Genomic DNA, 26,077 nt, shown 5'->3' on the forward strand with positions numbered 1-26,077 from the left:
AAGGGGCAGGGTAAAGCGTGTGAGTCATCTCCAGTGATAGGTAAGGTCACGTGGGTCACGTGTCCACTGGACAGGGGGCCCTTCCCTGCCTGGCAGCCGAGGCAGAGAGGGAGAGGAGACAAAGAGAAAGACAGCTTACGCCATTATTTTTGCATATCAGAGACTTTTAGTACTTTCACTAATTTACTACTGCTTTCTAGAAGGCAGAGCCAGGTGTACAGGATGGAACATGAAGGCGGACTAGGAGCGTGACCACTGAAGCACAGCATCACAGGGAGACGGTTAGGCCTCTGGATAACTGCGGGCGAGCCTGACTAATGTCAGGCCCTCCACAAGAGGTGGAGGAGCAGAGTCTTCTCTAAACTCCCCCAGGGAAAGGGAGACTCCCTTCCCCAGTCTGCTAAGTAGTGGGTGTTTTCCCTTGACACTTATGCTACCGCTAGACCACGGTCCGCCTGGCAACGGGCGTCTTCCCAGACGCTGGCGTCACCGCTAGACCAAGGAGCCCTCTGGTGGCCCTGTCTGGGCATAACAGAAGGCTCGCACTCTTGTCTTCGGGTCACTTCTCACTGTGTCCCCTCAGCTCCTATCTCTGTATGGCCTGGCTTTTCCTAGGTTATGATTATAGAGCGAGGATTATTATAATATTGGAATAAAGAGTAATTGCTACCAACTAATGATTAATGATATTCATATATAATCATGTCTATGATCTAGATCTGGTATAACTATTCTTGTTTTATATTTTATTATACTGGAACAGCTCGTGTCCTTGGTCTCTTGCCTCAGCGCCTGGGTGGCTTGCTGCCCACAGATTCACATGGAAACAGGCAAAAAATATTCTACAACATTGTACCCAGTGTCAAGTCCTACACCTGCCCACTTAAGAGGCAGGAATTAATCCCAGAAGTCTATGTCCTAATGCATTATGGCAAATGGATGTCACACATGTACCTTCATTTGGAAGATTATCATGTGTCCATATAACAGTTGATACTTATTCACATTTCATATGGGCAACTGTCAAACAGGAGAAAGTACTTCCCATGTTAAAAAACAATTATTATCTTGTTTTGCTGTAATGGGAGTTCCAGAAAAAATCAAAACTGACAATGGACCTGGATACTATAGTAAAGCTTTCCAAAAATTCTGAAATCAGTACAAAATTACACATACAACAGGAATTGCCTATAATTCTCAAGGACAGGCCATAGTTAAAAAAAACTAATAGAACACTCAAAACTCAATTAGTTAAAAAGAAGGGAGAGACAGTAAGGAGTGTACCACTCCTCAGATGCAACTTAATCTAGCACTCTGTACTTTAAATGTTTTAAACATTTATAGAAATCAGACTACCTCTGCAGAACAACATCTTACTGGTAAAAAGAACAGCCCACATGAAGGAAAACTGATTTGATAAAAAGACAACAAAAATAAGACATGAGAAATAGGGAAGGTGGTAACGTGGGGGAGAGGTTTTGCTTGTGTTTCACCAGGAGAAAATCAGCTTCCTGTTTAGATACCCACTAAACATTTGAAGTTCTACAATGAACCCATCAGAGATGCAAAGAAAAGCCCCTCCACGGAGATGGAAACACCACAATCGAACACCATCGATTCACAAGATGAACAAAATGGTGATGTCAGAAGAACAGATGAAGTTGCCATCCACCAAGAAAGCGGAGCCGCCGACTTGGGCACAATTAAAGAAGCTGACACAGTCACCGAGAAAAAGCCTAGAGAACACAAAGGTGACACAAACTCCAGAGAACACACTGCTTGCAGCTTTGATGATTGTATCAACGGTGGTAAGTCTCCCCACGCCTGCAGGAGCAGCTGCAGCTAATTATACCTACTGGGCCTATGTGTCTTTCCCGCCCTTAATTCGGGCAGTCACATGGATGGATAATCCTATAGAAGTATATGTTAATAATAGTGTATGGGTACCTGGCCCCACAGATGATCGTTGCCCTGCCAAACCTGAGGAAGAAGGAATGATGATAAATATTTCCACTGTGTATCGTTATCCTCCTATTTGCCTAGGGAGAGCACCAGGATGTTTAATGCCTGCAATCCAAAATCGGTTGGTAGAAGTACCTGCTGTCGGTACCACCAGTAGATTTACTTATCACATGGTAAGTGGAATGTCACTCAGGCCACAGGTAAACTATTTACAGGACTTTTCTTATCAATGATCATTAAAATTTAGGCCTAAAGGAAAGCCTTGCCCCAAGGTAATTCCCAAAGGATCAAAAGGCACAGAAGTTTTAGTTTGGGAAGAATGTGTGGCCGATAGTGCGGTGATATTACAAAACAATGAATTCGGAACTATTATAGATTGGACATGTCGAGGTCAATTCTACCACAACTGCACAGGACAAACTCAATCGTGTCCCAGTGCACAAGTGAGTCCAGCTGTTAACAGTGACTTAACAGAAAGTTTAGACAAACATAAGCACAAAAAATTACAGTCTTTCTACCCTTTGGAATGGGGAGAAAAAGGAATCTCTACTCCAAGACCAAAAATAATAAGTCCTGTTTCTGGTCCTGAACATCCACAATTAGGGATGCTTACTATGGCCTCATATTGCATTAGAATTTGGTCTGGAAATCGAGTTTATAAAGAAGAGATCACAAGCCATTTTATACTATTGACCTAAATTCCAGTCTAACAGTTCCTTTGCAAAGTTGTATAAAGCCCCCTTATATGCTAGTTGTAGGAAATATAGTTATTAAACCAGACTCCCAAACTATAACCTGTGAAAACTGCAGATTGTTTACTTGCATTGATTCGACTTTTAATTGGCAGCACCGTATTCTGCTGGTGAGAGCAAGAGAAGGCGTGTGGGTCCCTGTGTCCATGGACTGACCATGGGAGGCCTCACCATCCGTCCATATTAAAAGCCATTTTAAATAGATCCAAAAGATTCTTTAATTGCAGTGATTATGGGACTAATTGCAGTCACAGCTACGGCCTCTGTGGCAGGAGTTTCATTGTACTCTTCTGCTCAGACAGTAAACTTTTTAAATTATTGGCAAAAGAATTCTACAAGATTGTGGAATTCACAATCTGGTATTGACCAAAAATTGGCAAATCAAATTAATGATCTTAGACACAATGTTGTTTGGATGGGAGATAGGCTCACGAGCTTGGAACATCATTTCTGGTTACACTGTGACTGGAATATGTCACATTTTTGTATTACACCCTAAGCCTGTAATGAGTCTGAGCATCATTGGGACATGGCTAGATGCCATCTACAAGGAAGAGAAGATAATCTTACTTTAGACATTTCAAAATTAAAAGAAAAATTTTTGAGGCATCAAAAACCCATTTAAATTTGGTGCCAGGAACTGAGGCAATCGCGAAAGCTGCTGATGGCCTCGCAAATCTTAACCCGGTCACTTGGGTTAAAACCATCGGAAGTTCCACTATTGTAAATTTCATATTAATCCTTGTGTTCCTGTTCTGTCTGTTGTTAGTCTGCAGGTGTACCCAGCAGCTCCGAAGAGACAGCGACCATTGAGAATGGGTGATGACGACGATGGTGGTTTTGTCAAAAAGAAAAGGGCGAAATGTGTGGAAAAGAAAGAGAGATCAGACTGTTACTGTGTCTATGTAGAAAAGGAAGACATAAGAAACTCCATTTTGATCTGTATTAAGAAAAATTGTTCTGCTTTGAGATGCTGTTAATCTGTACCTTTAACCCCAACCCTGTGCTCACAGAAACATATGCTGTATTGAATCAAGGTTTAATGGATTTAGGGCTGTGCAGGGTGTGCCTTGTTAACAATATGTTTGCAGGCAGTATGCTTGGTAAAAGTCATCACCATTCTCCATTCTCTGTTAACCAAGGACACAATGCACTGCGGAAAGCCGCAGGGACCTCTGCCCTAGAAAGCCTGGGTATTGTCCAAGTTTCCCCCCACTGAGACAGCCTGAGATATGGCCTCGAGGGAAAAGAAAGACCTTATATCCCCCAACCCGACACCCGTGAAGGGTCTGTGCTGAGGAGGAGTAGTGAAAGAGGGAGGCCTCTTTGCAGTCAAGATAAGAGGAAGGCTTCTGTCTCCTGCTCATTTCTGGGAATGGAATGCCTTGGTGTAAAGCCGACCATTCATTCTATTCTGAGACAGGAGAAAACCGCCCTGTGGCTGGAGGTGAGATATGCTGGCAGCAATGCTGCTCTGTGACTCTTTGCTACACTGAGATGTTTGTGTGAAGAGAAACATCAATCTAGCCTACGTGCACATCCAGGCACGGTACCTTTCCTTGAACTTATTCATGATACAGATTCCTTTGCTCACGTTTCCCTGCTGACCTTCTCGCCACCATCACCCTGTTGCCCTGCCACACTCCCCTCACAAAGATAATAAAAATAGTGATCAATAAATACTGAGGGAACTCAGAGACCAGCGCCGGTGCAGGTCCTCGCACACTGAGCTCTGGTCGTCTGGGCCCACTGCTGTTTCTCTATACTTTGTCTCTGTGTCTTATTTCTTTTCTCAGTTTCTCATCTCCACCTGATGAGAAACACCCGCAGGTGTGGAGGGGCAGGCCCCCTTCAGGCTGAGGCAGGGGAATCACTTGAACCCAGGAAGCAGAGGCTTGCAGTGAGTCAAGATCCCACCACTGCACTGCAGCCTGGACGACAGAGAAATACTCTGTCTCAAAACAAAAGAAAAGAAATAAGTAAATACATAAAAGACAGTAATAGATCTCTTCCACACATGTGGAATGGACAACTAACTGGATATCCACATGGAAAAGAACAATGTTGGATCCCTATCTCACACAATCAACCTCTTATTTTAAAACGTAAAAAACACAACGAAAAATAAAGAGAGAAACAGAGAAACGAGGAAGGGAGCCCTGCGGGAGGGGGTGTTACTTTGTCGCCCAGGCTGGCCTGGACCCCCAGGTTCAGCGATCCTCCCACCGCTGCTTCCTGAGTAGCTGGGACCTCAGGCTCCCGCGCCCGCGTCCGCATCCTTGCTGTGTTTATCCGGCAGGTGGTGACCTCCCTCCTCGCTGGCCTGAGCACTCCGTCCAGCATCCCAGGCGGTGGCTTTAGGGAAGTCTCTGCAGCTGAGCAAAGGGTGGACTCTTCCTCCGGAGTGAATGGAGAATAGAAAGGGAGAGGATTTCTATTCTATTCTCTGGGCCGTCAGCATGAAATTGTAAGTTCTGCCCACGTAGGGCTTTGCATTTGACATTCTACTTTGCATCCGCGTTTCAGACAATTCCAGGGCTTTTGAATCATGGCTCGGCCTTCCTGGCCATCTCGCCTCCAAAACCCAAAAACAGAGGCGGTGGGAGGGAGGCTGAGAGACGCACAGATCCCGCCCCAGCCCCGCCCCGCCCTCTGCCGGTACTAAAGGGCAAGGTCTCTCCGCCTCTACCCCTACCTGGCCCAGGCCCCGCCCACCTCCTCGCAGGCCCCGCCCAGGCCTGGCTTCTGTCCTTCCCCGCTCAGACGCGCGCAAACCCGGAAGCAGATCGCGTGGAGTGAAGGTCCCTCAGCGGCGCGTGAGTTTCGCTCCATCTTGTATGAAGTCTGCTCTTCCCGGGTCCCCGGCGCTTCTGTCCCTGGGACGTGGGGTCCCTACAGACCTGGAAATTCTCACCCGTCTTCCTTCGCTCAGAGCAAATTGAGACGTCCCCGTGAGAGGCCGGGGGTCACTTCCTTTTGGGTTTAAAGTCTCCCTGAGGCTGGTCCCGTTCCGGATCTTTCTGCTACAGGGCAATGTATACACTTTCTATCGCGTAGTTTTCCTGCTCTAAACCTTTTTCTGACTCCTCCCGCCCCGCGCTTTTTAAAGTCTTCACCCGAGAGGTGAATTCCCGCCCTGGGCGCCTCCCAGCCTCGCCCTCGTCGGCCCCTAGGGCGCAGCGTCGCAGCCCCGGTCCCAGGGAGGCCGAGTTCTCTGCCTGTCCTGGGATCCTACAAACCCCACCCTTGTCTTAAGGCGCCGTCGCCCCCCACGTCCCTCCTCGTGCCGGGCCCTGCTGCTCCCCAGGTCTCCCATCCGCAGTCACAGCTTGCCCTGAGCCTGCGTTAGGGGGGTGCCCGGGGCCTGTTCTGTGACACGGGGTGTTCTTGCCTCCTTAGCTCCAGCCCCTGGAAAATGGGCTCTTCTGGGATGCAGGCGTCTTACTCCAAACCCTCCTGTGATTGTGTGGGCCAAAGGGATCAGGAGACAGACAGCAGTAGAAAACTTGAGACAGAGAAAGGAAGAATGAGAAAGGCCCATAACAGATGGCAAAGTAGAGGATGGGTGAGGGATTTGCCAGGAGACAGCAAAAGTGAAAAAATAAAAAAAGATAAGCAGGAGGAGAAAAGCAACTAGAGAAATGTAGAGAAAAGCTGGATGTACAGAGAGATGAAGGACAGCAAGGTAGGGAGAGGGACAGCAAAGAGGGAGGCTCATCAGGGTGAGGGAGAGGAGGAGGGATTTGGAGCCAGGGCAGACAGAGCAGAGTGGTGCTGGTGGCAAGGAGAACAGAGGGAGAAGCACAGCAGGGAGGACACCTGGGGATCTGGGGTGCCAGAGAGTGGGGACAGGGGGGTATAACAGAGAAGAGAGAATTTAACGGGGAGAGCAAGGAGGCACAGAGATGGTGTTGCGGGAAACTGAGGACTAGAGAGACTGATATGGGGGAGACAGGAGGATGTTTATTTAAGGTACACAGCGGCTCAGTGGATTTACATCTAAAAAGCTGAGCATTTCAACAAACACAGAGTGGGTTTTTTTTGCTTTCAGAAGCAGAGTAGAAGCAGTTAATCATATAATAGGTCACGTAATCTATAGGATAGCATAACTTGTGTCCTTCCATAGCTGGTGGTCTTGTAGCTGCATTGAAAGAAAAACAAGAACACCTAAATACACACATTTGTCCTTTTTTTTTTCTTCACCCTTGTTCTGGAGGTGGGGGTGTCAGGAGCCCATTCCTTTGGCTTCAACTTCTCAAACAGCATCTCATAACTGTTCTTGAAGTGGGCTTGCTAGGCAGAGGAAAACTTCTTTTCTTTTTAACCCTTGCCTTGCCTGTTACTATTCTTGGAGTGAATGAATACTTTTTTTTTTTAAATTTCTGCTTCAGTTTCTTCCCTTAGATGCTTTTTATCATCAAGATTTTAATAGAAAGCATCACTATTACTGGATTCTTCATGAAAGAGCAGGTTTTCTTCTTTAGGCACAGGCTGATATTTATACAGAGCTATTAGCTGAGTGGTAGTCTGCCTGGTTACAATTGCTTCTATAGTTGATTGAATGTTCTTAACAAGGAGAGGTAAGAGGCAAGGGAGTATTAAACAAATTCTTAGTATTTCTAGAACCACTCCTATTAAGGTTTTGAATCTACTGAAGGAGGAAAACCAGCCTCTAAAGAGGGACTCAGGAGTCTACTTTGTCTAAGTCTGGACTGGAACATGGGCTAATTTTTTCATTCTTGCAGTTATTTCTATAACAGCCTTCCTATTGTCATTGATTTCTTGGCAGCAATTAGTTAGATTAAACTTTCTACATACTCCTCCTTCCTAGGCTAGGAGGTAGTCTAAAGCTAATCTATTTTGGTAGATGGCATTTCTCATTTTCATGGCTTACTGGGCCAGTTTCATTAGTGATGATTTCAAGTACTGCTTGCAAATTTATGATGCGGTTAAGTGTGTAAATCGGGGTGCGATACCTTTATGACTTATCTCGTGCCCAGGGCCTAGAGTACAGAATTAGTCTTTCAGGGGGCCAGTCTGTCTCTTTCTAATCTTCTATTTTTATGTCTTTTCTTATGTCTATATCTCTTTTGTTTTTTTTCTTTAATTTTGTTGTAGACAGGATACCTTAAAATTTCTCCTTGTTGTAATGGGAGTAAGAAGAAAGATGGTCTGATTGTTTCAAGTACACAAGCCCTTGTCCATTTGGCTGGCAACTGTCAGTAGGCCTGTGGCACACAGTTCTAATAGAGACCAGAGGGTGCTTGCCAGGTATTTGGAGGTTCAAGCTGATACTATGTGTGGTTTAGAGAAGAGAAACGGGAGAATGGGTTTGGATGAGGTGACCTGGAGTCATCTTTGCCTTGCCACAAAGTTTTCTTTAGTGTTTTATTATAATATTGCTGTCTTAAACAAGTTAATTCTTCTAGTGACTCTGTAAAAGCTTTTCCTTAGTGAGCAACACAGTATCTCCTGATAATAGAAGTTTTTAAGAGCTAGGGGCTTGAAATTGTGGGCATTGCTTTTGGGGAAGAGTCAGTTAGAGTTAAATTATCTTGTGGCATTAACACTTTTGCTTCTTAAGGCCAGTGGTCTCCTATGTTAGTCCTTCTACAAACATAACATGAGGAAATGCTTAGGCTGCTAGCAATGTTTTCAGCTAGCCAAGCAAACAGGTTTTTAGCTAAAGGAGGAGGCTCTGGTAACTTCTGGTCTACCTGCTTATAGAATAATTTAAAGATTTGGAATTGTTGCTGGGCCAGAAGGGTCGGGGTTCCTTTTTTGATAACATATAGGTAGGTTGCTGGGTAGGTGTGTGTGGAGACATGAATGGGGTAACCTGCGGTCCACACGGGTAAGTCTGGCTTTAGAATGGTGAAATTTATGGGATGACAGATTTTTGTTTCACAATCTGGTTTTACCGGCATTTTGGTAAGCATGATTGTCCTTTGTTGTGTGCTGGGGTGCCACGATATGCAATACTGAGAATCTTTTTCTGGGGTCTCAGAGGGACAAGGTGGCATGCGTACGTATCTGTAGTCATTTCTATAGTATCTTTTTATAGGTAGGTTACCACAGACAGAAGAGTCTAGGTCTGCTGATGACAAGCATCAAAATACAGAGAAATAGGCCCTCGGTAAAAGGGAAGGACCTTGGTTTGGTTGAAAAGGGAACTTTCTTTTGACCTTGCGTGAATTTTAAACTATTCACCAGGTGAAAACTTGGAGTTATAAGATACATAAGGTTGGTCATTTTCTTGGTCACAAATTGAGTAGATTGTCTATGTACAAGTTCTTTTTTTTTTTTTTTTTTTTTGAGCTGGAGTTTTGCTCTTGTTGCCCAGGCTGGAGTGCAATGGCACGATCTTGGCCCACCGCAACCTCCACCTCCCAGGTTCAAGTGATCCTCCTGCCTCAGCCTCTCAGGCACCCACCACCATGCCCAGCTAATTTTTTGTATTTTTAGTAGAGACGGGTTTCACCATGTTGGCCAGGTTGGTCTCAAACTCCTGAACTCAGGTGATCCACCCGCCTCAACCTCCTAAAGTACTGGGATTACAAGCATGATCCATTGCTCCCGGCCACCCATGTATTCTTGATGGAAACAATTTGCTTATGTCTTAGTTCTACAGCTGACCTTCTTTTCACTGTTTTTAAGGTCAATAGCTGTGGGTTCGCACTTCTGCATTTTATAAATGTTACTGTGATTTTCTTGTAAGGAAGAATTAAATGTCGGGAACCAAAGGCAACAGAACCTTGCAAAAGAAGTTTCTTTAGCCCAGATACGTGAAAGATACCTCTCTAATTTTCAAGGATAGGGGTGATAAAGACCAACACTTCCATTAGCTCTTCCAGGCCCCCATGTAATAATTCAGGTAGCTGGGTGCGGTGGCCCACGCCTGTAATCCTAGCACTTTGGGAGGCTGAGGCGGGCAGATCAGGAGGTCAGGAGATCGAGATTATCCTGGCTAACTTGGTGAAACCCCTTCTCTACTAAAAATACAAAAAATTAGCCAGGTGTGGTGGCGGATGCCTGTAGTCCCAGCTACTCGAAAGGCAGAGGCAGGAGAATGGTGTGAACATGGGAAGCGGAGTTTGCACCGAGATCCTGCCACTGCTCTCCAGCCTGGGAGACAGAGTGAGACTCCATGTCAAAAAAAAAAAAAGAATTCAGGCACACCTTCTCACTCATCTCAGACCTTCTCAGGGCAACTTGGTGAAAATTTCCTCACTCTGACCCCAGTGAGCCTTCCTGCAACTTGGAGATGAGGGGCTAGACCAGAAAAGCTTAACCCGAGCGACCCTGGCCCCTGAAATGATTGGCAAAATAGAATGCGTGTCTGGGTGTGGCTTTTCTTCTGGGAGAAGGGAGTGCCCAGTTGTAATTAGAATTTTAAATGGGATGCAATACCCCAAAAATGAAAAAAATGATAATAATAAAATGCAAAAGAGTGGAAGAAACAGAGTTGCAGACTCAGACACAGAGACTCTTCGGGGCCTTTCTCTGTATGAGGATATCACAGCTAGATGTAAAGCAGATTATGTCAGTCCCTGGCAGGGAACCCTCCACCAGCTTCCCGTGTTCCCCAGGACAAAAGCCCCACTCCTCACTGTGGCTCCACAGCCCTGCGTCCAGGGCCCCTGCCAGTGTCCAGCCTCCTCCTGGGAACTTGCCCTCATCTCATGACTCCCTCTGCACCAGTCACATTTGCTTCTCGCTTTTCCCAAACATCAGAACCTTTCCTGTCTCAGGTTGTTGTCCCTGCTCTTAACCTATGTCCCTAAATGATGACAGCCCTGTCCCTTTCCTCTGCATTCAGGTCTAGGCTCAGAGCTGTCTCCCATGCCCTCCACCCCATCTGAAGTTCCCTCTGCCCATCAGTCTCTATCACATTACTCAGGTTTTATTATCTCTGCATCAATCACATCAGAAACACTCTTGTTTTTTTGTTTTTGTTTTTGTTTTTTTTTTAGACAGAATCTCACTCTGTCGCACAGGCTGTGAGTGCAGTCTCATGATCTTGGCTCACTGCAACCTACTTCTCCTGGGCTCAAGCGATTCTTGTGTCTCAGCCTCCCAGTTAGCTGAGATTACAGGTGTGTGCCACCATACTCAGCTAATTATTGTATTTTTATTTTTAGTTTAGTTTTGAGTCTCATTCTGTCACCCAGGCTGGAGTGCAGTGACATGATCTCGGCTCACTGCAACCACCACCTCCAGGGTTCAAGCGATTCTCCTGCCTCAGTCTCCCGAGTAACTGGGATTACAGACACCTACCAAGCCCAGTTACTTTTTGTATTTTTAATAGAGACAGGGTTTCACCATGTTGACCATGCTGGTCTCAAACTTCTGACCTCAAGTAATCCGCCCACCTTGGCCTTCCAGAGTGCTAGTATTACAGGCGTGAGCCACTGTGACTGGCTCAATTTTTGTATTTTTAGTAAAGGCAGGGTTTCACTATGTTGGCCAGGCTGGTCTCGAACTCCTGAGCTCAAGCGATTCTCCCACCTCAACCTCCTAAGTAGCTGCGAGCACAGACACACAGACATGCACCACTATGCCTGGCTAAGTTTTTGTATTTTTGGTAGAGATGGGGTTTCACCATGTTGCCTAGGCTGGTCTCAAACTCCTGAGCTCAAGCGATCTACCCCTCTCAGCCTCCCACAGTGCTGGGATGACAGCTGTGAGCCACCGCACCCAGCCTCTGTATGAAGTTTGGTCAGGTCTGGGTCGGTGCTCTGAAGAGCTCATTCCAGCCCAGCTCCTCACTGCTGCAGCGTGCGTGTAGGCTTCCCCAGGCGGGGAGTGGGAGTTTTCCTGTAGGAGTTTATTGTACCTGGTGTGGAGGGCAGTAGAGGGGACTGTATTTCATCAGGGTGAGGTCTCCTTTGTATGTGTCATTGTGTTACAGGGAGGGTGTGTGTTGATTCTGAGCAATAAACAACATATTTTTATCACTCAGGATTGACATCTAAAGACTCTTCGTACGTGAGGAAGAAACCCAGAAAAGGAAAGCAAAGGAGTCAGGGATGGCTCTTCCTCAGGTGAGACGATATTCTCAGTGGATTGTTCTGTCTCCTTCCTTTCAGAAATGCTGACCTTGGAGTTGGGAATCTTCTGAGTCTGAAGCATCCTGCCTGACAGGTTTGCTCACCCTCACCCATGCCTTCCCTCAGTCCCTCTCATCTCACTTAGATTTTATCTCTTGTGACCGAGTGACATGAACTTGGGAAGAGGCTGCACTGGGCATGGGCCTGGGAAGGACTCACACCCAGACATGGATGGAGACGGGGTGAGGGTCCCGTGGTGTCAGTGCTGTTGGGCAGCAGGGATTGTTCAGGGGCCACATCTGGATGCACTGTCAGCTCTCTGTGGACCAGGATTAGAACAGCTGCCACTGGAAGTCATGCATTAATGTGCACAGAGTACGTGGTAAATTCCGGAAAAGGAGACCAATATTGGGAAATGCTTTCTGCCTGATTTTATACTACATTTTTAGGTAATTGAATGAGTTGCTGTGTTTCTGACTCCAAAAATCTTACTAATTAGAATGGAAAGTTCATACACAGACGTGAATGATACAAGATGTTTGATTCCGTCATTATTTTAAGAATATGAAATCAACCTAAATAATAACAGGAGATTCATTAATTCATTTGCAGCATATTAAGCTCATGGAGACTGTGGTGTTACTGTGGAGAGGCTTGTGAAACAGGTGTTTTCAGCAAAAATGTTTATAACTTTTCTCACATATGAGAGCAGTACTTCTTTTTTATCCTAGAGGATGGAGCCATATTCTCATTCCACCTGTTACAATTATTATTATGATATTCTGATAATATTATTATATTTTAAATATAAGAAGTCTTTCTCTGTCACCCAGGCTGAAGTGCAGTGGCATGATCTTGGCTCATGGCAACCTGCACCTCCCAGGTTCAAGTGATTCTCCTGCTTCAGCCTCCCCAGTAGCTGAGATTATAGGCACGCACCACCATGCCAAGCTAATTTTGTTGTATTTTTATTAGTGACAAGTATCACCATGTTGGCCAGGCTGGTCTCAAACTCTTAACCTCAGGTGATCTGCCTGCCTCAGCCTCCAGGAGTGCTGAGATTACAGGCATGAGCCACCATGCCCAGCCCCATCAATTATTATTAAATATATATTTTTATATTTAAACATCACATGATGAATATATTTGTTTTGTGGTAAAACTCCAAGCAAAGCTGCAGCTTATACCCTTTGCCATAAAGCATCTTCTTTTCTCTGTCATGTCCTCCACCCTCCTTCCAGCCTCAGTGGGGAGCCGCTACTGTCAGTTCTGTGTCAGGTGTCAGGTGTGGTACTCATGTATTTCTGTATCGTTATGAGACTTCGGAAAAATTCTGCAGTAAATTACAAAACTTTTTTTTTACAAAAATTAACCAGGCATGGTGGCGCATGCCTGTAATCCCAGCTACTCAAGAGGCTGAGGCAAGAGAATCACTTGAACCTGGGAGGCGGAGGTTGCAGTGAGATGAGATTGTGCCACTGCACTCCAGCCTGGGCACAGAGCAAGACTTCGTCTCAAAAAAAAAAAATAGTTTTTATATTTATGTTTTTACTTTAGGTTTGGGGCTGCATGTGCAGGTTTGTTACATAGGTAAACTAGGGTCATCAGGGTTTGTTGTACAAATTATTTCATCACTCTGGTATTAAGCCCAACTGCAACCTCTGTATCCTGAGCTCAAGCGATTCTCCTGCCTCAGCCTCCTGGGTAGCTGAAATTACTGGGGCCTGCTACCACACCTGGCTAATTTTTGTATTTTTAGTAGAGATAGGGTTTCACCATGTTAGCCAGGCTGATCTTGAACTTCTGACCTAAGATGATCCACACACCTCGGCCTCCCAAACAGCTGGGATTACAGGTGTGAGCCTCCTTGCCCAGCCCCCAATAGTTATTTTTTCTGCTCCTCTCCTTCCTCCCACCCTCCACTCTCAAGCAGACTTCAGTGTGTTTTGTTTTCTTCTTTGTGTTCCAGGAAATATTTTACCTTGATATTTCATCCTGCTAGTTGTGAATTTACATGTTGTCATGTTAGTGAACATGGCTAGCTTGCTCTTTGACATCTGCATTGGAAATTAGCTGAATGACAACATGTGGGTCCTTTGTGATTTTTCCCTGTATAAAGAGTGCCATAGTGGCTGCCTCTGCACATGCCTGCATTACTACAGATATCTGAAATTTCCTCCAGGTCAGGCAGTTGAAAGGGTGATTGCTTCTTCTAGGATGGGGCATTTCCTGTTTTCTTAGATCTGACAAGATTCCTCCCTGCCCCCAACCGCCAAAGTGTCCTTTTCCAGCAAGATGAGATTCCTCTTCAGTTATACAAAACTTGCTATTTTTTATTTTTACAACCTGTATTTATATATACATACACACACACATATACATATACATACATATAGACACACACAAATGTATATATTTTGAACAACTTTTACATTTTGAAAATCTGGGGAAAATGACAACCCTTTGTATTAACATCTAGTTTTTTGTGAGTCTGTGTAGGTCTCATTATTTTGTTGACAAATATATCTATATAATGGATTTTCATACTTTGAGTAATCTAGTTTTCATGTATTTTCTTTTATTTTGAGACTGGGTCTCACTGTGTTGCCCAGGCTGGAGCACAGTGGTGTGATCTTAGCTCACTGTAACCTCCACCCTCAGGCTCAAGCCATCCTCCTACGTCAGGCTCCCAAGTAGCTGGAACCACAGGTGCCTGCCACCATGCCCAGCTAATTTTTTTTTTTTGAGGTGGAGTCTCTGTTGCCCTGGCTGGATTGGTGCAATTTTGGATCATTGCAACTTCTGCCTACTGGGATCAAGCAGTTCTGCATCACCCTCCTGGGTAGCTGGGATAACAGGCATGTGCCACCGTGCCTGGCTGGATTTTAGTTTCTGATCTTTCATTGTGGACGTTGTAATCTCTGAAGACATCACTCATACTCTGTCTCATCTAGATACTGAATGTCACTTAGTGTGTCAACAAAAGTTTCTGCGCCAGGCAGGGCCCAGAATTGGGCCTGCAATTCCAGCACTTTGAGAGACTGTATCAGGCAGATCATGAGGTCAGGAGTCTGTGACAAACCTGGCCAGTATGGTGAAACTCCGTTTCTACTAAAAATACAAAAATTAAATTGGTGTGGTGGCATGCGCCTGTAATTTTAACTACTCAGGAGGCTAAGGCAGGAGAATTGCTTGATCCTGGGAGGTGGAGGTTGCAGTGAGCGGAGACTATGCCATTGCACTCCAGCCTGAGTGACAGAGTGAGACTCTGTCTCAAAAAAAATAAAAGTATAACAAAACACAACTGGGAAGACAAAATGCAGTGAAAAACCCCTTACTTGGATTTGTCAGAACATTCACTGCAATTAAATCCATGCTTTCCCCTCTCTCCTTTTCTCATTTTCTGTAAAGATAAGAACTCCTCCCATAACCATTTGGTTAAAATGTGTTTTCCTTTCAGGGTCTATTGACATTCAGGGATGTGGCCATAGAATTCTCTCAGGAGGAGTGGAAATGCCTGGACCCTGCTCAGAGGACTCTATACAGGGACGTGATGCTGGAGAATTATAGGAACCTGGTCTCCCTGGGTGAGGATAACTTCCCTCCAGAAGTGGGGATGTGTCCTTTCGTATCTTTGTATTTTCTCTTTTTTTAGATAGAGTGTCTGTCTCTCTGTCCCCAAGGGTGGAGTGCAATGGTGTGATCATGGCTCACTGCAATCTTGAATTCCTGGGCTCAAGTGATTGATTGTCCCACCTCAGCCTCCCCTCGTAGTGGTACAGGTGCATGCCATCATGCCAGGATACTTTTTTAGTTTCTTTTTTTAGAGACAGGTTCTTGCTGTGCGGTTGAAGTTGGTCTTGATCTCCTGGGCTCAAGACATCCTCCTCGGCCTCCCAAGAAGCTGGGATTACAGGCGCCAACCCCCGTACCTAACTATTGGCTTTTGTTTTTAAACTTTTTGCATATGTGTGTCCTTAGGGCTAATATGAGTCTTCTGTGGACAACAAGTAGTTGGTTCCTGTTGATTGAGCCAGTCTTTGCCTTCTGAGTGCAGAGTTAAATATTTGCATTTGAAATATTACTGATGCAGAAGACCTTACCATTGCCTTTTTGTTACATATTATCTGTATTTCTTGATTTTTTTTTTTTGTTATTTTGTTCTTATTTTGTTTTTTCAGGTTTGTTTTTTGTTCTTCATTCTCCATTTCCTGCTTATTGTGTTTAATTGCTTTTTTGTGTAGACACGCTTTGACTCCTTTCTTCTTTACTTTTGTTTGTTTGTTTATGATGGAGTCTCCCTCTGTGGCCAAGGCTGCAGCGCAGTGGGGCGATCTCGGCTCACCGCAGCCGGCTCCACATCTCGGGCTCAAACAATTCTTGTGCCCCAGTGGCTCATGCCTGTAATCCCAGCACTTTGGAAGGCCGGGGGTGGGCAAATCACCTGAGGTCAGGAGTTCAAAACCAGCCTGTCTAACGTGGTGAAACTCCGTCTCTACTAAAAATACAAAAATTAGCCAGACACGGTCGTGGGTGCCTGTAATCCCTGCTACTCAAGAGGCTAATGCAGGAGAGTCACTTGAACCCTGGAGGTGGAGGTTGTGGTGACCTGAGATTGTGCCATGCACTCCAGCCTGGGCAACACAGTGAGACTCTGTCTCAAAGAAAAAAAGATTCCACAACCTGCAAAAGCTTCTCTTTCTCCACCAGAACTTTATTTATGTCGGAATTATTTCTGTGTATGCTGCATTTTCATTAACATATATGTACAGTGTTTTTTCATGCTTTTTTCTTCTAAATAATAGGAAAAAAAGTTGAATTATGAAGGGACACATATACCAGTTTCTGTATCTGTCCTTTTATTTGCCTATTTATTTATTTATTAATGAGACGAAGTTTTGTTCTTGTCACCCATGCTAGAGTGCAATGGCACAATCTCGGGTCACTGCAACCTCCAACTCCTGGGTTCAAGTGATTCTCCTGCCTCAGTTTCCCGAGTAGCTGGGATTATAGGCATATGCCACCATGCCTGGCTAATTTTGTATTTTAATAGACACAGGATTTCTCCTTTTTGGTCAGGCTTTTCTTGAACTCCCGCCCTCAGGTGATCTGCCAACCTCGGCCTCCTAATCTGCTGGAATTACAGGTTTGAACCACTGTGCCTGGCCTATCTGTCTTTTTATTTACTTTTACTGGAGAATTTTATATATATTTGTGGGTTGGAGTTACTCTTATGCTTCTTTCATTTCTTTTTTTTTTTTTTTTGAGATGGAGTCTCGGTCTGTCACTCAGGCTGGAGTGCAGTGGCACAATCTTGGCTAACTGCAACCTCTGCCTCCCAGGTTCAAGCGATTCTCCTGCCTCAGTTTCCCAAGTAGCTGGGACTACAGGCATGTGCCATCACACCAGGCTAATTTTTTGTATTTTTGTTTTTTGTAGAGACGGGGTTTCACTGTGTTAGCAAGAATGGTCTCCATCTCCTGACCTCATGATCCTCCTCCCTCAGCCTCCCAAAGTGCTTGGATTACAGGTGTGAACCACCTCACTCAGCTGGCCTCAAAGTTTTTAAAACATGTTATTGCTATTAGATGGCTTCAAATATTGCAAGATTTATAGTACAGGCCCTAAACTTCCTTTGTTTAATTAGATTTGTCAGCCTTCAGTGATGTGGATCATGAGATGCTCCTTTTCCTGTCTCAGTCATTTCACTGTCCTGTCAGAAATAGCTTAGACTGGCCAGCTGAGGTGGGTCATGCCTTAATCCCAGCAGTTTGGGATGCTGAGGTGGGCAGATCACTTGAAGTCAGGAGTTTGAGACCAGTCTGGCCAACATGGTGAAACCTCGAATCTACTAAATACAAGAAATTGGCCAGGTGTAGTGGCTCAAGCCTGTAATCCCAGCACTTTGGGAGGCCGAGAGGGGCGGATCACCTGAGTTCAGGAATTTGAGACCAGCTGACCAACATGGTGAAACCCTGTCTCTACTAAAAATAGAAGAATTAGCTGGGCGTGGTGGCACATGGCTGTTATCCCAAGTACTCGAGAGGCTGAGGAAGGAGAATCACTTGAACCCGGGAGGTGGAGGTTGTAGTGAGCCAAGGTTGCACCACTGCACTCCAGTCTGGGCACCAAAGTGAGACTCCAGGCTGAGGCGGGAGAATCTCTTGAGGCAGGAGAATCATGCCACTACACTCCAGCCTGGGTGATAGAGTGTGACTCGGTCTCAAAAACAAACAAAAAAAGAAATAGCTTAAACTGGGAGGCTTAAGACACAGAAATTTATTTCTCATGAGTTTGGAAAGTGGGAAATCCAAGAGCAAGGTGCCAGCCAAATTGGTTCCTGGTGAGAGCCTTCCTCATGGTTTAGCCCAGCCATCTTCCTGCCGTGTCCTGACATGGGGGAAAGAGGAACAGGAAACGAGCTCTTTAATATCTCTTTTTATGAAAGCACAAGCCCTATTCACGAGTAGTCAACACCCGTGACCAAATTGTCTCAAAGGCCCCATCTGCAGAACATCCTATTGGAGAATAAGAACTCTGAACATGGCTTTTGGCCAATAAGAACATTCAGACCAGGGAGCCTGCATCATATTGTTTATGTTTTTATTGTTTAATTTGTTTTATACAATGTTTTCTCTGATCTCAGTTTATAAATTTTCCCAGTACACATTCTATGTTTTATATTTTATGCATAGTGAACTAGATACATAGGGCAATGTATATATATATATATAGAATTGCTGTATTGCCTGGCTGTTTCATAAATGTAGTTGTGACATCGTAATTGCACCCTCCGGCACTATTACTCAATTCTTTTTTTTTTTCTTAGAGACGAAGTCTCAGCCTGTCACTCAGGCTGGAGTGCAGTGGTGGGACCTTGGCTCACCACAACCTCTACCTCCTGGGTTCAAACGATTCTCTTGCCTCAGCCTTCTGAGTAGCTGAGATTACAGGCACCCGCCACCACACCCAGCTAATTTTTTTGTATTTTTAGTAGAGTTATGGTTTCACCATGTTGGCCAGGCTATTCTTGAACTCCTGACCTCATGGTCTTCCCACCTCGGCCTCCCAAAGTGCTGGAAGTACAGGCATGAGCCACTGCACCCAGCTGTTAGTGAATTCTTATTCATTATAATGCTGCATATTTTTTTGACCTCATACATCAGAAGGTAGTGATCTTAACATGTATTTCAGTTCTTATATTGTGTGCTGGTGGTAAGTAGAAGTTGTGCTTTTTTCTTAACAGGGAATTGTTTAGAATTCTGCAGTTTGTATAAATGTACTTATGATTTGCTTGCTGGTTTTATGGGTTACAGTATTTTACCAATTCATTTTTATGATTTTACATAAAGCTTTTTGGTATGTGGTATGCAATATAACTGACACAGTTTACTAGTTAATGTCACAAAGTGCCACCGGGTGCTGTGGCTCACGCCTGCAATCCCAGGACTTTGGGAGGCTGAGGTGGGTGGATCACTTGAGGTCAAAAGTTCAAGGCCAGCCTGGCCAATATGATGAAACCCTATCTCTACTAAAAATACAAAAATTAGCCAAGCATGCTGGCATGTGCCTGTAATCCCATGTACTCAGGAGGCTGAGGCAGGAGAATGGCTTGAACCCAAAAGGTGGAGGTTGCAGTGAGCCGAGATCAGGCCATTGCCCTCCAGCCTGTTGTGACACAGTGAAACATTGTCTCAAAAATACAAAAATAAAAAAAAATTTTTTAGATGTTACAATATGCCTTTTCTGCATGGATATAGGTAATTTTATGACAGTTATTCAGAAAAATATATATATATTTTTTTGAGATGGAGTCTCACTTTGTCATCCAGGCTGAAGTACAGTGGTGCGATCTCAGCTCACTGCAACCTCTGCCTCTTGGGTTCAAGCAATTCTTGTGCCTCACCCTTGCAAGTAGCTGGGAGTACAGACGTGCACCACCATGCCTTGCTAAATTTTGTAATCTTTTCTTATCTTCTCAGTGCTATGATTATTTAACAATACAGAATTTCCATTGATTTTGGTTATCCTTACATGAGCTTGCTGTGGATTATTTACCAGTATAGTATATTGTGTGGTCCTTTAGTACTATTTGTATACAGTAAATATGCTGTAAATATGAAGAATATATACTTTTCATTGATGTGACAGTGATATGTCTTTTGCAAACTGTTAGACACTTTAGGGTCACAGTGGAAAAATACTTCTTACTTTAGGCTTACACATGTTTGTGCCCTTCAGTGTTTTGTCATGATATTGGAAATAAGCTTCCGTAATAATAATTTGAAGCACATGTAATCGCCCTTTATTTATTAAAGAATCTTACGATTTTGTGTTCCTAAACTTTGAAGATCATGTTTGGGAAGTTTAAAATCAGTATTGTCTTTTGTGTACCTATTAGTGTTTATATTTTGTAGGTATCTCTTCCAAATGCACAATGAAGGAGTTCTCATCAACAGCACAAGGCAATACAGAAGTGATCCACACAGGGACATTGCAAAGACATGAAAGTCATCACATTGGAGATTTTTCCTTCCAGGAAATTGAGAAAGATATTCATAACTTTGAGTTTCAGTGGCAAGAAGATGAAAGAAATGGCCATGAAGCACCCATGACAAAAATCAAAAAATTGATGGGTAGTACAGAGCAATATGATCAAAGGCATGCTGGAAACAATCCTATTAAAGATCAGCTTGGATCAAGCTTTCATTCACATCTGTCTGAACTCCACATATTTCAGCCCAAAGGGAAAATTAATAATCAAGTTGTGAAGTCTATCAATGATGCTTCCTTGGTTTCAACAGGCCAAAGAATTTCTTGTAGGCCCAAAACCCATATATCTAATAACTATGGGAATAATTTTCTGAATTATTCATTACTCACACAAAGACAGGAAGTATGCATGAGAGAAAAATCTTTCCAATGTATTGAGAGTGGCAACGCCTTTAATTATAGCTCACTCTTAAGCAAACATCAGATTATTCATCTAGGAGAGAAACGATATAAATGTGATGTATGTGACAAGGTCTTTATTCGGAAGCGATACCTTGCACGCCATCATAGATGTCACACTGGTGAGAAACCTTACAAGTGTAAAGAGTGTGGCAAGACCTTCAGTCAGATGTCATCCCTTACATATCATCATCGACTTCATACTGGAGAGAAACCTTACAAATGTGAAGAATGTGACAAAGCTTTCAGACACAATTCAGCCCTTCAAAGACATAGGAGAATTCATACTGGAGAGAAACCACACAAGTGTAATGAGTGTGGCAAGACCTTTAGTCAGAAGTCATACCTCGCATGCCATCGTAGCATTCATACTGGAAAGAAACCTTACGAATGTGAAGAATGTGACAAAGCTTTCAGTTTCAAATCAAACCTTGAAAGTCATAGGATAACTCATACTGGAGAGAAACCATACAAGTGTAATGATTGTGGCAAGACCTTCAGTCATATGTCAACTCTTACATGCCATCGTAGACTTCATACTGGAGAGAAACCCTACAAGTGTGAAGAATGTGATGAAGCTTTCCGTTTCAAATCAAGTCTTGAAAGACATAGGAGAATTCATAATGGAGAGAAACTGTACAAATGTAATGAGTGTGGCAAGACCTCCAGTCAGGAGTTATCCCTTACATGCCATCATAGACTTCATACTGAAGAGAAACCTTACAAATGTAACGACTGTGGCAAGACCTTCAATCAGGAGTTAACCCGTACATGCCATTGTAGACTTCATAGTGGAGAGAAACCTTGCAAGTGTGAAGAATGTGACAAGGCTTGCAGTTTCAAATAAAATCTTGAAATATGTCAGAAAATTCATACTGGAGAGAAATGTTACAAGTGTAATGATTGTGGCAAGATCTTCAGTCATACGTCATCCATTGTATACCATCATAAATTTCATAGTGGAGAGAAACCTTACAAATGTGAAGAATGTGAAGAAGCTTTCAGTTTCAAATCAAACCTTCAAAGACATAGGAGAATTCACACTGGTGAGAAACCTTACAGGTGTAATAGGTGTGGCAAGACCTTCAGCCAGACCTCATCCCTTACATGCCATCGTAGACTTCATACTGGAGAGAAACCTTACAAATGTGAAGAATGTGATGAAACTTTCAGATACAAATCAAACCTTGAAAGACATAGGAGAATTCATAATGGAGAGAAACCATACAAGTGTAATGAGTGTGGCAAGACCTTCAGTCAGAAGTCATGCCTTACATGCCATCATAGACTTCATACTGGAAATAAATCTTAGAAGCGTAATGAGTGTGGCAAGACCTTCAGTAAGGAGTTAACACATGCCATCATAGACGTCATACTGGAGAGAAACCTTAGAAGTGCAATGAGTGTGGCAAAACCTTTCATAGGCAGTCAGCGCTTATTTACCATCAAGCAATCCATGGCAGAGGGAAACTTTACAAATGTAATGATTGTCACCACGTCTTCAGTAATACTACAACTATTGCAAATCATTGGAGAATCCATAATAAAGAGAGATCTTACAAGTGTGATAAATGTGGCAAATTTTTCAGACATCGTTCATACCTTGCAGTTCATGGGCGAACTCATGCTGGAGAGAAACCTTACAAATGTGAAGAATGTGATAAAGCTTTCAGATTCAAATCAAACCTTGAAAGTCATAGGAGAATTCATACTAGAGAGAAACCTTACAAGTGTAATGAGTGTGGCAGGATGTTCAGTCAAAATTCGGCCCTTGTAATTCATAAGGCAATTCATACTGGAGAGAAACCTTACAAGTGTAATGAATGTGGCAAGGTTTTTAATCGCAAAGCAAAGCTTGCACGTCATCATAGACTTCATACTGGAGAGAACGCTTGCAAGTGTAATAAATGTGGCAAGGTTTTTAATCAAGCACACCTTGCACATCATCATAGAACTCATACTGGAGAGAAACATTACAAGTGTAATGAGTGTGGCAAGACCTACTCTCACAATTCAGTCCTTGTAATTCATAAGACAATTCATACTGGAGAGAAACTTTACTAGTGTAATGAGTGTGGCAAAACCTTCCGTCACAATTCAGTCCTTGTAATTCATAAAACAATTCATACTGGAGAGAAACCTTACAAGTGTAATGAATGTGGCAAGGTTTTCAATCAACAAGCACATGTTGCACGTCATCATAGAATTCATACTGGAGAGAAACCTTAGAAATGTGAAGAATGTGACAAAGTTTACAGTTGCAAATCAAACCTCGAAAGACAGGAGAATTCATACTGGAGAGAAACCATAAAAATGTAAGAGTTTTTGACAAGGCTTTCGGACGTGATTCACACCTGGCACAACATCCCAGAGTTCACACTGGAGAGAAACCTTACAAGTGTACTGAGTGTGTCAAAGCCTTTAGTGGGCAGTCAACACTTATTCACCATCAGGCAATCCATAGTGTAGGGAAACTTGACTAACGTAATGATTCTCACAACATCTTCAGTAATGCCACAACCATTGTAAATCACTGGAGAAGCCATAATGAAGAGAGATCTTACAAATGTAATAATTGTGGCAAATTTTTCAGACATCGTTCATACATTGCAGTTCATTGGCGAACTCATGCTGGAGAGAAACCTTACAATGTCATGATTGTGGCAAGGTCTTCAGTCAAGCTTCATCCTTTGCAAAACATAGGAGAATTCATACAGGAGAGAAACCTCGCAAGTGTGATGATCGTGGCAAAGCCTTTACTTCACATTCTCACCTCATTAGACATCAGAGAATCCATACTGGACAGAAATCTTACAAATGTCATCAGTGTGGCAAGGTCTTCCATCCGACTTCACTCCTTGCAGAATATCAGAAAATTCATTTTTCAGGTAATTGTTCCCAATGCAATGAATATAGCAAACCATCAAGCATTGATTGACATTAGAGTCAGTTCAGCATTGACTTGAGTTTGAGTTGACTTAACATTGAGTTCAAGCCTTAATTGACATTAAAGTGTTTATGTTAAGAGGACTGGGCTGTGTGGCATGGCTCACACCTGTAATCCCAGTGCTTTGGGAGGCCAAGGCAGGTAAATCACTTGAGGTCAGGAGTTTGAGATCAGCCTGGACAACAGACCTGAGCCACTTTTCCCAGCCTGTTTCTTGTTTCTTTAACAAAAACTGACAGGGATTTTTATGGGTATCGTATTGAATCTAAATTACATTGGGTTATATAATCATTTAACATATTAATTTTTCCAAACCATCAATATGGGTTGTGTCTCTATATATGTTTTTAATCATTTTGATCAATTTTTGTTGATTTCAAGGTACAAACTTCTCACCTTTTTACGTTTATTCCTAAGTATTTCTTACTTTAAGTTCTCCAGCAAATGGAAATGTGTTAAAATTTTCTTTTAAAATTGTTTATTATTAAAGTATGGAAATTCAACTAATTTTTGGTGCTGATACTGTATTGTGCAAATCCACTGAATATGTTTGTTAGTTCCAGTACTATTTTGGTTGAGTCTGTGATTTTCTACACAGAAGATCATGTTGTCTACAAACAAATATAATTTTACTTCTTTCTGATTTGGATGAGTTTGATTTCTTTTGCTATTTAATTGCTCTGGCCAGGACAGCCAGTATTGATTGAATAGAAGGGGTGAGCACATTCTTGCATCATGTGAGATCCTACAGGAAAGCATTCCATTTTCCCTGCTTGGTTATTTACTCATTTGTCATTTCATGGATGTTCTTTCTATTGTTGAGGTAAATTTCCTTTTCTATTTTGTTTAGGATTTCTGTGATGACTGGATTTTGAATTTTGTGGAATGCTTTTTCTCCGTCTACTAAGGTGATGTGGTTTTAATCTTTCATTCTGTTCTAGTGGTATATCACATTGATTTGCTTGAATATGTTGAGCCATCCTTGCATCCCAGAAATAACTGGCACTGGAATATCAACATTTTTAAAATATCCTCTTTACAGTTTTCTAGGACAAGGGATCTTCAAGAAGTTCTGGAAAAATACATATTATGAGAAAATTGTGCATGAATTTCACAATTTTTGCACCAAAATAAACTAGTGCAAGTCTGTTATAACATGTCTGAACAGGCTCTAGTTTGATGCCCTCAAAAGGATAAGACATGAGTATGAAAAGAGACTCTATCAAAGCAATATAAATTCTGATGAAATTGAAACAAGAAGAAACATTAAATTTATGAGACCAGATGCAGTGGCTCAGGCCTGTAATCCCAGCATTTTCAGAGGCTGAGACAGGTGGGCCACATGAGCCCAGGTATTCAAGACCAGCCTGGGAAACATGGGGAAATCCCCTTTTCTACAAAAAATACAAAAATTAGCTGGGCATGGTGGCACATGCCTGCCGTCTCAGTTATTGTGGAGTCTGTGGAGGGAGGATGGCATGAACCTGGGAGGTCAAGATTGCAGTGAGCTATGATCATGCCACTGCACTCCAGCATGGGTGATGGAGAGAGATACTGTCTCAAAAAAAGAATACTTGTGGTAACGTTTGGGTAGAGGAATAATGAAATCATTGATGCTTTATAAAAAGGTTATGGGGACAATGCCCAAAAGAAATAAAGAGTTTGTAAACGGATAACTTATTTTGAGTTAGGGCAAGACAATGTTGACAGTGATGCATGAAGCAGCAGGCAGACCTTCCACATCATTTTTACAGAAAAAAAATTAATCTTGTTTGTGCTGCAATGAAGAGGACTGACAGCAAACAGCAGAAACATAGGCAGAATTTAGAGAACAGCCTGGTTAACATGGTGAAACACCATCTCTAGTAAAAATACAAAAATTAGCTCAGCATGGTGGCATGCGCCTGTAATCCCAGCTACTCAGGAGGCTGAGGCAGGGGAATCTCTTGAACCCAGGAGGTGGAGGATGCAGTGAACTGAGATGGCAACATTACACTCTAGCCTGAGCAACAAGAGCAAAACTCGATCTCAAAAAAAAAAAAAAAAAAAGGTCAAGTTCCTTCTCTTCCATTCTTTGCCATCATGGTGTGTGCTTGACTCTGCTTCTTGCCACATCTTCTCAGAAGACTTTCAGGATTAAGCGATTCCTGGCCAAGAAACAAAAGCAAAACCATCCCACTCCCCTGTGGATTCAGATCAAAACCAGTAATAAAATCAGGTACGACTCCAAAAGGAGACATTGGACAAGAACCAAGCTGGGTCTATAAGGAATTGCACGTGAGATGGCACACATATTTATGCTGTGTGAGCATCACAGTCACGTTACCATATCAAGCTGAAAATGTCACCACTATCTGGACAGTTGGACATGTTTTATTGGGAATATGTTTTTTCTCTGTAAATTTGTTATAAAC

The 26,077-nt window shown here is 43.2% G+C and overlaps 1 protein-coding gene and 2 pseudogenes across 1 annotated transcript; all 3 read left to right on the top strand.

Moving 5' to 3' along the window:
• Window positions 1-5,448: 5,448 nt before the first annotated feature.
• On the top strand, window positions 5,449-24,306 carry ZNF525 (zinc finger protein 525). Its single transcript, XM_054672609.2, has 4 exons — window positions 5,449-5,530; window positions 11,677-11,758; window positions 15,225-15,351; window positions 20,182-24,306. Exons 2-4 carry the CDS (start codon window positions 11,744-11,746, stop codon window positions 21,561-21,563), a joined length of 1,524 nt encoding a protein of 507 aa, XP_054528584.1. The 5' UTR covers window positions 5,449-5,530; window positions 11,677-11,743; the 3' UTR covers window positions 21,564-24,306.
• On the top strand, window positions 21,575-22,963 carry LOC134809020 (zinc finger protein 845-like; annotated as a pseudogene).
• On the top strand, window positions 22,969-23,654 carry LOC134809021 (putative zinc finger protein 137; annotated as a pseudogene).
• Window positions 24,307-26,077: the final 1,771 nt, after the last annotated feature.

This window comes from Pan troglodytes, chromosome 20, assembly GCF_028858775.2.
Source record: "Pan troglodytes isolate AG18354 chromosome 20, NHGRI_mPanTro3-v2.0_pri, whole genome shotgun sequence".
In the NCBI taxonomy this organism is placed as follows: domain Eukaryota; kingdom Metazoa; phylum Chordata; class Mammalia; order Primates; family Hominidae; genus Pan; species Pan troglodytes.